This window comes from Calypte anna, chromosome 1 (assembly GCF_003957555.1).
Source record: "Calypte anna isolate BGI_N300 chromosome 1, bCalAnn1_v1.p, whole genome shotgun sequence".
In the NCBI taxonomy this organism is placed as follows: Eukaryota; Metazoa; Chordata; class Aves; order Apodiformes; family Trochilidae; genus Calypte; species Calypte anna.
In genome coordinates this window covers 88,497,824-88,511,758 of record NC_044244.1, presented here as the reverse complement: position 1 = coordinate 88,511,758, position 13,935 = coordinate 88,497,824, and the positions used below count along the sequence as shown (strand labels likewise).

The window sequence follows — 13,935 nt, the reverse complement described above, 5'->3', positions numbered from 1 at the left end:
TCACCATGAAGATCATAATGTGGTGTGCAGCAGTAAGTTTAGTTTTCTTATGAATGAGAAAAGTGCCTGTAAAAGTGTTAAAAAAAACATACAAAAAAACCCATAACCAAAACCAAACCCACAAAACAAAAACAAAGAAGAGAGGCCTAGTTATTTGCCAGCAATCAATTACATTTACTTTGAATGATTACAGAAGGTAGAAGTCATGTTTGGTTCCACGGAAGGGTGACATTCATGAATAAAGAGCTCTTCCATGATCAGGAAGCGCCCTATTTAACTGGCTGTGGTATGTAAAGTGTGAATCACAGCATAAGATGAAAGCACGTGCACGTAACAGTGATATTCACAGTACATGAAAAATACATTAGAAGCTGAATGGAAGAGCAGGACAGATATGATCATTGAAATAAGCATCCAAATGTAAACACACCTAGAACGCACTTCTTGGAAAGATACAGTAAATCCAATCTTACACATGAACAATGCCATTTTGACTTATCTAGTATCCTTTTGTTTGACTTCATTATGAAACGTGTAAATTCAGATAAATCAAAATATTTAAGGTCATATAATGTATAACATTATAATCCATCAGTGACTTCTCTTTTATGAGAGTACAGTTCTTTGCTTTCCCGTATGACATGGATTACAGTGTATGCAGTCAAGTTGGATAATAGTGAAAAAAAGTGTGAAAAAAAAAAAAGCTGCTCACTATCAGTAAGTTTCTTAACCTTTTTTTCATTTTGACTGTTTGTATTAATGTCTTAGCAATATACTTTTAATATTAAAGAGAAAGTCAGTACAGCTTCTGTATTCACAAGTATTTACTTTTAGCCTTTGGAGACGAAGGAACTTCTGGGGACAAAACACAAGACTGGTGCTCTGCGCATTCCAGTGGACGTTCCTCTGAAATACTTGCATTTCCTGTTTCCATATACTCTGCAATTTAAAGATACACATACACTTAAATTCCTGCATTTAGGGTGTTTACTCCAACAAAAAAGTAAATTTGTTACTTCATTTTTCATTAAAGCCTTTCCAGTTTTTCATATTACAGCCCAGTGATTATTCATAAACACTGCTGCAAGGCAATAATTTATTGAAATTATTATAAAATAGTCTGTTCTATAATAGCCAGTTCTCTAATCTGCTGAACCTATTACAGAAATCTCATTTTAGGAGTAATGAGTTGCATTGTTTTTCCCATCTCCTTGAAATATTTCTGCAACTGTTCCAGTATACTACTACTGTGGAAAGACTCAAAAATTTAGTTAAAAATACCTGTCTTAAAAGCAGCGTTCTAAATTTTTTTTCCTGTTTTTCCTTAAAACTTCCCTTGTACCATCTTCATGATGATGTTTACAAAACAAAACAGTGGAATTATGAGTGTTCTTAACTTTGATTACTACATTTTTTTTGTAAAAATATACATTATTTTCTTGTGTATTGGTACACAGGCTAGCTTGATAGAACACCAAGACTTTAATGAACACTACTTTGGGACAAATAATAAATTAGAAATTATTTAATGTAATAACTGTGATTTCCTTTTTGTTGTGGTTTTTTTCCAGTAGAGAGAATGGTTCTCAGTTCACACAGATATTCTGTATCAACATTTTCTTGATTGTCTGAAGTTGTTTAGAGAAGTCCTCTCTGAAACCAGAGAATAACTGCAATAGTACATGTATGTATCATAATAGTACCTACACATAGAAGCAAACTATAACCGCTTTCATTAGCATCACACTGAAGAACTACAGAGTTTCTGGGAAATGAAATCTCTCTGATTTAATTTCTACAGTCTACAAAGCAATTACTTAGCTTACTGTTGTTCCTGATTAAATTACAAAACCTGAAACCCAAATACAACCTGTGAAATAATAGACATTTGAGAAAATTATATTGGAAATGCCAGAGAAGAGCACACGGTTTCAGAATTCTTTTTAGGTTGTTTGGGTGGCTTTTTTTTTGTTTGTTTTTAAAAGAATGTATGATTTGAAAATGTCATATAAAGTTTGATGGCTGGCAATGGTCTCTTGGATAATCTGTCATACATTTCTTCATGTGGACACTTTTTTTGTGTAGTGCTGAAAGCAAAAGAGCAAAGGTGAGCTGTAAGAGACCACGAGAAAACCAGAGGCATGACAAAATTCATATAAGACTGTCATTTTAAAATAATAATCTATTTTCACTCTTTGTCAGACTCCACTTCCAGACCAATGTACTTAGCTGCTGAAGGCTACTTCTGAGGAGGAAATTCCAAGTTCAAAGTAAGTGTCCCAAATACTTACTTTAAAAGCTGTAGAGTTCCTTCCAGAAGATGCCTACAAAAGGCTCAGTGCAAGGTACGGTGTAAAGGTCTAGAATGGGCCAACAGCGTGCCAGCCTTGTAAGACTGTAGCCCATGAAACTTTGGACTTAAGGCAAACTTGGTCTTATCTTGGTTTTATACTACTGAAAATTCTACTGGATGTGTATGTGACAAATAAAACATAATTGTGAGAGGCTTATAGGTAAATGTACCATACTTACCCATATTATCATCAAAGAAACAGACACAAAACAAGTGATCTACATCAAGAGTCAAAGTACACACAAACAGTGTGGATGCTTTCACCAGCAACTGGTGAATTCAATTCTAATCCCCCACAGCTGTTAGAAATTCAGATACAAATTGAAAGATACGATCCTGTTACCATCACCTGCTCTGACTATGGTGTATTTGAGAGACAGTTCTGATTCGATCACTTTCCTCAAAAAAAAAAAAAAAAAAAGGTAATTCAAAACAAAGCCAAGCTTAATTAATTATAATACTGAATGACCAGAAGAGTTTCCCCAGCTGTGGTCTCATAGGGTTCAGAGAAAACCTGTCACTCTTCCAACAGGATATTTGGAATACCATCTGTAAGACTCATAAAGCTTCCTTCACCAGCTTACTGACATTCTCTTCCATTTTTCAAAGAGAGCTGACATGACTAGCAGGTAAGGAGTGAAGGACACATAGCTAACAGGCCCTTCAGAGATGTTTCCTTGTCATACTGCTTTGGGAAGAATGCAGCATTTTACTTCTGGTGACTTAAATAGCACATTATAGTTCAGTAAAGATTAATACTGAGAATCTCCAAAATACTGCCCAATTAGTAGCATTCTGTTCTATATTTACCTGATTTTTACATATCCCCACTCAATCTAAGTAGGGACACATGCACAAGAAAGTAAGGAATGACATAAGAAATTTCCTAAGAAAAGGAATAACATAGCTAGCAAAAATAAGATCAGTAGGAAGTATGAACCCAAGAAGGTAACAAGCACTGGAGGGTTCAAGGTACTCAGCTTCTGTAACACTGGTTAAGCCAAAGCCAAGCAGAAGGGAAAGCGTTGACACTTCAGCAGGGAAACAACAGCCTCTTCAGTGAGCCAGAAACATCAGCCATGAAGAGAACATGGGCCAGTTCAGCTGAAGCTGCTTTTAAACTTCCAGGGGCAGTAAAAACTCAGGCTCTAGAGCTAGCTTTAATTTCAGCTTCTTGAGGTTCTAATTCCTCAGCAAGGCAAGGTCAAGATTTTTGCTTTTTTAAATAAACCTTAGTTTTTAGAGCAATCACTACATTATCCTTGAGAGAACTTTACACCCTTATATTTTATACTTTTCTTTTTAATGAGGGCAACCCTACATTTTTTGGTTTTGATTTTTTGGCTTTTGTTTTACTTTGGTTTTTTAAGGAAGTACAAGTTCTATTACTTTTGTTCTGAAAGCCTTCTTTGGTCATGCCATAGGATTTTCATAGAGTTCTACCAGCAGTAACACACCCAAAAATCTTTTTAAACTCTAAAAAAATCAAATTTTATTAGAACAAAAATCTCAACACTCCCTTTTTCAAACAGAAAACTCTCTAAATAACTAGATCAGAGGAAGCTTTGACCTCAGAGGAGGTTTAGAAAACACACCATGTCCCCACAGGAGGATACTTACATGGTATTCCTGAAGGGCCACAATCTTCTCAACTCCCTCTGCTCTCCCAGCATCTGGCTGAGGATCCTGCAGCTCTACTGGGTCCTGCCTATGAACTCTCTAAAATCCCCCCCAAAAAACAGCTTACCTGGGAAGGAGTGATTCCAGCCCACTTGTGGCTTCACTACCCAATACATAAAACAGCAGCAGCTGTTACAGAAACAGGGCTGGTAATTGCTACTGAGCTGAGGTGGAGGCTGGGCTGACTTTAGTATCCAGAATTTCAGAGGACAATTCTGAATGATTCAAATCCCAGAGAAACTTGAAATCAACAGATGTGTTACAGACACATAAAGAGACTTCTGTGTGTTTTTTCAGGGGAGATAAACAGAAACAAGCACTCAAGTCCTGCTGTGATTTTGAGATAGGTGAGGGTGGAGCTAAACTTTCAGTCCCCAAAACAACAGCAGTTAAACTTATTCATAACCATAATTAATACTCTAAAGCTTTTGCAGAATAGCCTATGAAAGGAATTGAGATATGCCCAGGAAGAAAAGAAAACAAAACAAAGCAAAAAAAATGCAAATAAAACCACCAAAAAGCCAAACCAACCAACCAACCAAAAACAAAACTAACAGGAACAAAACAAACAAAATTCAAACAAAAAAACAACAGGAGAAGTGAGATCCCAGATCTTTTCACCCCACACAACTGTAATGAAATCCTCGATTGGAAACCTATTCTATCCTTCCAGAGAGGCTGGAAGAGAATGGAAGATGTACTTGTCCACAGAAAGAGAGGGAGAGAAAGAGGGAGTGAGAATACACAAAAGAAAGACTGTGCTAATGACACCAAAGCTATTTAAGCAGAGGGGAGAAGGCATCCTGGTTCTGCAGCTGCTTATGTATTTTCCATTATGAATAATTCGGTAACATGTACCAACAATGTTAGTACTTAAGCAGCTTCAGCAAAAGAGAGAGGAAACAGCTTTCTCAATCATGTATGCAGCAGAGCTTAATGTGCCTTCCCAGGGCTCATGTAATTTCTCATCTGGTTATCTACTATCTCTCTCTCTTTTTTTTTTTTTTCATAATAAGAATTCTGCTTCCAGAAATAGTAAAAGAGCGAGATGCTAATAGAGAGCATAGTGGGCTGTGGAGAAAGATTTGAAAGATGGTATAGCATGCACCTGTGTCATATTCACATGTATTAAAACTAAAACACAGCTGGTTCATTTAATTTTAGGCCTACTAGTCTTGGCAACATCCCTTTTATCTTCAATGCCTAATTATAAAGCTCTACGTGCCAATACTGTTAACTGCTTCAGCACTGAATGCTGTTGTTTCATTACATCCATGAAACACATCAAGCAGACAGGCCTTACTTGGCACAGTATCCTAATTCTCCTCCTTTGGTAAATAACGCCTAAACAGCTATTTCTTCATTAGCACACAAAGAATCCGAACTGTAGTATGTCTTTTTAATTAAGTTCAGTGCAGCTGAGACCTGAGCAAGACACAGAAAATGATGGGACATGTATGTGTGACAAAGACTCAAACTGCCATTTCTAGTAATTCCATCTATAATTAACAGGCAGTAAAAAAAAAAACAACAAAAAAAAAACCCAGGCTCAGGTGGTGTATAGTTTACTCAGCTTTTTATGCATTGCTTTTTAAAGTGAAATTTTTATTTCTTTTTCTTCTTTCAGATAATGTGGCAAAATCTCCAAAGATATCAGACTGTGCAAACACAAAAACAATATTTTTGCAGAAACTTCAATCATTGTTTTTTAGTGAGAAAAGATGTAAAGATTATGAAAACACTAGAATCACTTAAAAATACTTACTGGCAAAACCTTCTGTTTCTTTTTAACCTATAATCTCTAAAATGTAGTTTTTTTAAATAGTCTTTTAAAAGGGGAGAACACCAATAGAAACTTCTGTCCATAATTCTTAAATTCTGGAGGTCTTGTTCACACCAGGCTACTGCTGCATTTTAGTATCAGCTGAATGGAGTTAGTATTACTGCTTCCATAAACTTCTTCTAAAGTAATGAGGGCAACCCCACATTTTTTGGTTTTGATTTTTTGGCTTTTTACTTTGTTTTTTTAAGGAAGTACAAGTTCATGCTGCAGCTCACTGAGGACATAAAGGCTGAAGTTTCACCACACAGTCTGAAGCAATTTAGGAACTCTCTTGTGCTGATAGGGGGAAGTCATACTTTGCTCACTCATATATTCCCACTTTTTTAATACACATTTTGCCAGATACCTGGGAAAAACTAGCTCATGGGATATGAATCCCAAAGGATGTTAAGCTCATTAAAACAGAGACATATATATATATACATTTACAGTTATAATAGTGGGGGGGGGGGGGTTGTAACATGCTATTAAATAAAAGCACTTTACTAAATTATATATTTTATATATTATTGGTTCATGAACAGAATCATATTACTTTGCAATTTCCTGTATGCAGGAAATAGAGAAGGGAATTGTGTAGCTGGAAGCAGGAGAGGAGGAAAGGAGGGATAGGAGGAAGAGAAAAAGAATATAGAAAGGAGGGAAAGAGGAAGTCCTCAAGGCAAGCTGCTAATTCAGGTCAGTTATAATATGAATCCACTACTAAAGAGAATAGGTATCCCCCAGCATGCAAAATTTTCATTATACTTATATATGAGCTCTCCATATATCTCCAGTCCATTATCTCACTGCAAAACTTTACTGAAGCTGCCTAAAAAGTTTGGAAGTTACTTAGAAAAGAAAACCTGAAGGACACAGTATGGCCACATGACCTTTTTTTCTCTAGGAAATGTTCTTATGAAATACTGAAGCATAAGCTCATTCTTATGTAGAACCAAGACTGAACTTATTAAAATTGTTTATTTAAAGACAAGAATAATTAATACAGGCAGAGATGCAACAATGATATCTGCAGGGAACCCCTCTGTGAAACAGTTAATAAAGATTAATCAAAAATTCAGGGAAAAAAATCCATAGAAGAGAAGGAATAATGCTGAACCCTGAGTTTTGTACTAGCTCATGTTTCATAACTTTACTTCCATCTTCTAGAGTACAAAAATGGAAGTAAACAATGGAGTTCCAGTGGTACTACACCATGAAAGTAACATGAGGAATGAGAACAAACATATGTAAAACAAAATGTTATTTCTGCTATAATGAGGAGAGTTATTGCTGGTTTGTTGATGTTTTTGTTTGTTTGTTTGTTTTAATTTAAGGAAAATGAGAAAACTGTAATTACATGTTTTGAAAAATTTTCATCATATTTCAGTCATAGCTGTTATTTATAAACAAATCAAGCACTTCAAATTTGGTTTGCCATCACAGTTTCATGGAACTTCAGGGAAATATTAAAGTATGTTATTCTGTAATGAAGAACATACAAAGAACAACTGTGACACAATAAGTTAATGTCTATTGTCAGTAAAAAAGGAAGTATTTACTCTGAACTTCAGGTATTCAACCATTTATCTTTGTGTATCTAGCACATGAGAATTTTGTCACTGTTAACTTAAATGACTAGACTTCTGTATAATGACATCTTTAAAAAGTAGGTATTACAATCTACTTTAATATTACTCTGTGCTCTATCATCTCTAACAAACGTATGGCTGGATATAACTTACCTTGAAGTAGAGCTGCAATTTGGAGTGACTGCTGAGATGGATGTTCTTTAAGAATATCTAAAACCGTCCTACCCAGACTGTCCTTTATGTTGGTATCAATTCCTGAAAAAGAAGATGATCTGTGGTGGAATTTTTAACCCCAAGCACTTCTGATGACAAATGCAGTATATTAGACTCAATTACCTGGCAAATTGAAAATGCAAGTAGCAGATTAACACCTGTATAGCAGTTGAAATACAGTACCCATTTCTGTTTAAAACTTGAGTAGCCTAAAATTCACATGCTGACATGGATTGTTTTTATCTTTCTATAACTCATGTGGATATAAAGTAAGCCTCTTAAACACAACTTGGGATTATTTCATCAGACTGTTCCTAAGAAACAGCCACCCTGAAAATAGAATTTTATAAGATCAAAAATTTTCTGAAGTTTTCTCCTACATTCCTGGATTCTAATTCTCCCCAGACTGCTCTGATTCATTGGGAATTTTCTAGTTCATAGTACCACTATGTGTTTTGGGAGCAACACCGAAAGAGTTATTAACAGTAAGAGTTACTTATATGAATTTCAATCATGTCACCATTCATGTTCCAAGTAGACTGGAATACCCATATGTAGTATAAAGGCTGTGTTAATAGCCAGAGTGTTTCCTCACAGACTATGCAGACTGTTGACATATTTATTGGCTGGCTCAAACTGTAATTGTAACCATAAATAAGTTGTAGGCTGATTCTGGTTAGGTGTCCAAGAATTTGTACAAGATACTTCATGACTCTCTACCTTGTCTTGTAGGGGCTACTTCAGAAAATTTTGCCCCATAGTAGAATCTTGAAGTTATTTCTTAGTTTCCTTTGCAGTAGCTACTTATAACATCCTCTGCGTCTTTTTTGAAGCATAAGTAGAGAAAGAAATTAATATAAAAAGACCCTGCCTTCTTGAGAGCAGTTGGTTATGCCTTTCTACCTCCTTATTCATACAAACAAGTATCTTGGAAGGATCTTATTTCTGAAAAAAGATTTCAGATCAGGTACACATTGGCTGAAATTCAGATGAGACGATGACATACTTACCTTCTTTTGCAATATAACCCCACAAGCACTGATAATCAAGATCATTGAGATCCTTCAGTGTAGCAGAAGTGCACATAGAGAAGTAATTTCTAGATATTTTAATTTTCACTGGTCTTCACATTTATTTGAGAAGACACTTGTATATATAGATTAGTAATAGATTAGTAATTTACCTGCAACAATTCTGACTTTTATGGTGTGGAAGATGAATTTGCTGGGACTCTATATCCCTGTTCTCCTGTCCTTTCCAGACAGCTGCAATTCTTGGAGACACAGTGCTTTCCCCTTTCTTCACAGGCACTCAAAGCTTATCCAGGAAATGAAGGATCAAGCAGGGTGGTGTGTTTGTTAGCAATAGCTAACTGAAGGAAATAAATTTAAACATGAGTCTTCTGGCCTGTATTTTAAAGAATACTCATGGCTCTCTTTCAGAATGAATAACAAAATTTTATGCAGCCATTTTGTTCTCAGAATACGGAGGCATACACTGAGTCATATGCAGAACATCTGAGTCTCAGTGAAAATATTTCTTTTGTTCTCTGTGTATAGTAATTTTCTTATTCTAAAAGAATGCTGCTTTAAAGAAAAGGTACACGTGACCAGATCTGCAGAAGCTGAGAAAGATAACAGTAATTTGTTTAACTAAAATTTGAGGAGGCATACATCAGATTAGGAATACTAAGGATATTTGGTCAATGTTTCCTGTAAGTTAGATTTACCTGTTTCAAGCAAAATGCGTACTACCTCCACCTTTCCAAACAGGGCTGCTTCATGTAGAGCGCTCCCTTTTTCTGTCTAGAAAAAAAATTGTGACATTTAAAATGCAGATTAAGACACAAATGAATAATTTCAAAAGGAATATATTTAGAAAAGAAGTATTTGCTTTTCCCCTCTATTTTATCTGCATATAAAGAAATCTGAATGGGCAAGAAGAAATACTTCCATAATTATTATCCAGGATAGCATAAATGCTGTGAGTTCTACTAAAAAAGTAATAACTATATAAGAAAATATAGTAAGGATGTAATAGAAGTCCTAAGTAACAAGCCTATATTTGTGTAAAATTTCTAAAGCCCTATTATAGGCAGTGAAAACGTAGTTGATACCATCAGTAGAACACAGCTTTTCAGCAGACTCAGCCAGTTTACATGTAGACACCTACACTTCCTGAGCTGTTTTAATCTGAAATTGGATCACACCCTAGAAGGTCAACTCAGTCGCACTGTGAGAGATGCCCTAGGATATCCCACCTGATTTCCAGCTGCTGTTCCAGTTCATGCTGACATGTCATCTGCATCATATCTGCCTCATACAGATGTCTTGGATACCCTAGGGCACCTCCAACAGCAGTTGATGTCTTAGTATTGATGATTAAATTCTACCCTAGGTGCTGTAAACCTGATTTTGCAGATTTCTCTGACACAAAATTATTTCTGAATGGACTTTTGCTCAAATAAAATTTACAGTACTAAAAAACTACCTCTCTTAACAAGCTACTTTTCTTAGTATTTTATACTGCTGACAGTGAAAAATTTTAACAGAATACCATTCCACATAATAGCATTAGCACTAGCTAAACACAACTAGATCTCACAGAATCTCTGGCTCATTAATTTTTTTGAATAGTAAATTAGATTGTGTACTGAGGTTTGGGGCTTTTTGCAGGCAAATGCTAAAGGTTTTACTTCTTGAATTATTTTTTTCTAAGCTTTATTCAAAAGCACCATTGTCATGCTTGCTATAGTGGAAAGACTTTAAAAACACCCCACAAAATTAACTCTGAAATAAAATAGTGATTCATTATTTATTATCTGTATCAGAATGCACCAGTATTACAGTGATACAGTGAATGGATATTTAGGAGTAATCAGAGGTAATGAGATGGCATGTGAGCACACAGTAAGTGTACGTATGTCCTACCAATTGAGCCTGAAAACTCTATGTCCGTAACAGGAACACTCTTTATCTTTCTCCAAACTTAGCACATGGATGTGCAAAGCAGAGTGTGCCCACTGTTATTTACATCCATCCCATCAGGTATACTAACAGTGTAACAGAGATGAGAAGGCAATCAGTAGTAAGAGTAATAAGAGAATATACACACGAAATACATATCTCAAAACAATTACTAATCTTTCAATTTTTAAAAGCAATCCAGATAAACACTCACAGACTTATTCTGAGCAAGAAAACTAAACATTTAGATTGACTTGGAGATCCTTTATTCAAATAGTATCTACGAGAGTTTTTAGTAAATGCAACTGACTTCAACAACTGGAAAACTTTGCAATGATACAGGGAAACCAGAAAGCTACACACAGAGCTTAAGGTGCAGCTCAGAAATTTCTGGAAATGAAAACAGTTGCCAGAAAAGTAACTGGTAGCTATAGGTCTTATTACTGAAAAAAGCTTGACATAAGCAATCTTTCTGCTATTTACATAGAGTTCCCTGTCATCAAGGATGTGAAGTGCAACTTTAGTTTCTAAAATATTTGACACTGGAAAAACAGATGGTGAAATTAAAATGCCATAATGGGGATAAGTTTGGCAGGGTAACCTGCCAGAGAAGAACACTAAAATAGGGGCTCCATCAAAATTGATCACTGACTGCTGTAGAGGGAGGTGACCTTCCCTTTTCTTTACACCTGATGAGGCCACACCTGGAGTACTCTATGCAGTTCTGACCTCCTCAGTACAATAGAAATACAAAGCTACAGGAGCAAGTTACTAAAAAGACTAAGAGATGGAAGCATCTCTCCTGTGAGGAAATGCTGAGAGACCTGGGACTGTTTAGCCTAGATAAAAAGTCTTGTGGGAGATCTCATCAATGTGTATAAAAATAGCTGAAGGGATGGTGTAAAGAAGACTAGTAGAGGCTTGTTGGAGTCTAGTGGCAGAAGAGGTAATGGGGAAAACCTGAAACACGGAAGGCTCTGTCTGAAACTAAGGAAAAAATTGTTACCGTGCAGGTGACTGAGTCCTGGTACAAGTTGCCCACAAAGGTTATAGAGTTTCAATCCTTGGAGACACTTAAAATTGTGTGGACATGGTACTGGGAACCTGCCCTGTTCTAGGTGACTGTGCTTAAGCAAGGGGTTGACCTCCACAGTTTCCTTCCAACCTCAACCATCCTGTGATTCTGCTGGGGATAATAGTGTTGTGTACACCAGCAATGAAATCCTCAGAAATTCAAATACTATAGAAGGCATCAGCACTAAATGTTAGTCCTTCTTAGAATTAGCTGCAGAGATAGGAACAAGCTGCACCTTGATTAAAATTGTAAAGATCATTCTGTACAAATATTAGTAAAGAACCTTTTTAATGGAAAAAAAAATGGACAAAGTTCAGTGGCAATAGGTATCTATAATCCATTACTGTGGCAAGATCTGAGACCAAGAAAGGTTCATTTTCTGGCATGCTGAATCAGCAGCTTTGAAGACAAGGAAGAGGTTCTATTCTCAGACTCCTCCATTACGAGGCAGAAAAGATTATCAGAACTGGCAGCAGTCCTTTCAAGTGATCAAAATTCCCCACTGGAGGAAAGGCAAGTAATATTTTCCTTGGTGGGAAGCATACAACTCATAACAAATGTAAAGAAAACTAATAAGAGAAGAAATTTCTGTAGATGTCTGAGGCAAATCTATCTGGGACCAACTTCAGATCCAGAAGATAATTCTGTAACAATGAAGCTAAGCTCTTCTATGCATAAAGGGAGTAGAGACATTTAAGCCACCTACATATGTAATTCATAATGTTGTTAAAGGAATCAAAAGCCAAATGCCATTTTAAAAATTTTATACTTTCTTGCATCTTGATCTATTCTACTTGAAATGCTTTACAGGTGATCTACATTGCCCTGAATTCTGGAGTGGCCTTTGCCTAACATCTCCCAGCTATCAGACAATAAGGTCTGATATTACAGTCTGTTTGACAGAGGAGCTTGAAAGGCACACCATATAAACAGTGGACAGATCTGTCCACTCTATAGATGATTTCCTGAGCAAGAGGGCAACTATTGACACAAAACTGAAAGAAAAATCAGTCTGGGAATATGGAGATAGAAAGCACACTTGTAAGATGCAGATGTGTAATACTGCATGAGATATCAAAGATGAATGCTGACGTAAATCTTAAAAGCTCTAGGCAGGATTTCATGGTAAGAGTAAATAACTAATGAGTGAATCAGATCCCTCGACCCAAAAACTGTCCAGAAGGCAGAAATGTCCTTGTTACCAGACTTCAGTTACTGAATTCCATTTTAACATAGGGAAGATGCTGAGCCTCAGGATGAACCAGGCCAAAAGAAACTCAGATGATGGGCTGAGTAGATACGTAACTTCCCATAAATGTACATGTGGACTACTACTTGAAGACAGAAATAATGATGGTTTTGGGGTTTTTTTCTGGTGCAATAGAGGATGTTATACAAATTAGGAGGACTATACATTATTTAAGATGTGCTAGAGTTTTAAGGTAGATCTTTTTCACTTGCAATGATGCACCTATGCACTTAATGGGGTACCTAGGCACTCATATACTTTTGTTGTCTATACTACAGCAAACAAACTTAAGATTATAGACAATAATCACTGCTTTACTTCCTTAAGCTTTCATTGCTTCCGATAATATTTTCCTGGCAAAGTGAACACTAACATTATATTTGGAAATGCTTCCATTGCAATATTTAATGCAAAAAAATTTTTCATTAACATAGTGGGCTAAAGACTGCCTAAGTATGCATCAATGGATTATATATTGATTGTCTGGCATAGGTTTTCTGTATGTCAGATATAGAGATCTATAATAAAACAGTCCCTGCACCAAGTAGCTTACAGCTAAATACAAGTACAATGTCACAGCTGGACACACAGAGCAAGCAAGGATAGAAGGATACTGTCAGTAGGAACACTGGGATACACAAACCAACTTGGTGTACAATTTGCAGGCTCACAGAAAAGCATCAAGGGTTCTATCAATTAGAGATTTTTTTTTACCATGTAATTATGGAAGACCTTAGTAATCAGGTCACTTGTCAGGTCCTTATTCATAGGCAGTTTACTATAGTTTTGATATGGATTTCAGATGTGGTCTGAAAGACAGAATGGTAGCTTTGCAAATTGATTCACAGCACATCCTCCATACATAATGACAGCAAAAAGGAAGGGGCATAGCTCTTTGCACAGGAACTACAGTGATAAGCAATGTAAATTGCCACCATTATTGGAACAGACAGGGAAGGCAAACAGGGATAGATAAAAAGTTGGA

The 13,935-nt window shown here is 36.1% G+C and overlaps 1 protein-coding gene across 1 annotated transcript in view; it reads right to left on the bottom strand.

Moving 5' to 3' along the window:
* Positions 1 to 13,935, bottom strand: part of ANKS1B (ankyrin repeat and sterile alpha motif domain containing 1B) — a 410,716-nt gene that overhangs the window by 331,422 nt on the left and 65,359 nt on the right. Inside the window, 3 exon segments of the mRNA XM_030447180.1 lie at positions 829 to 939; positions 7,601 to 7,702; positions 9,390 to 9,465. Coding sequence (XP_030303040.1) covers positions 829 to 939; positions 7,601 to 7,702; positions 9,390 to 9,465 — 289 coding nt within the window.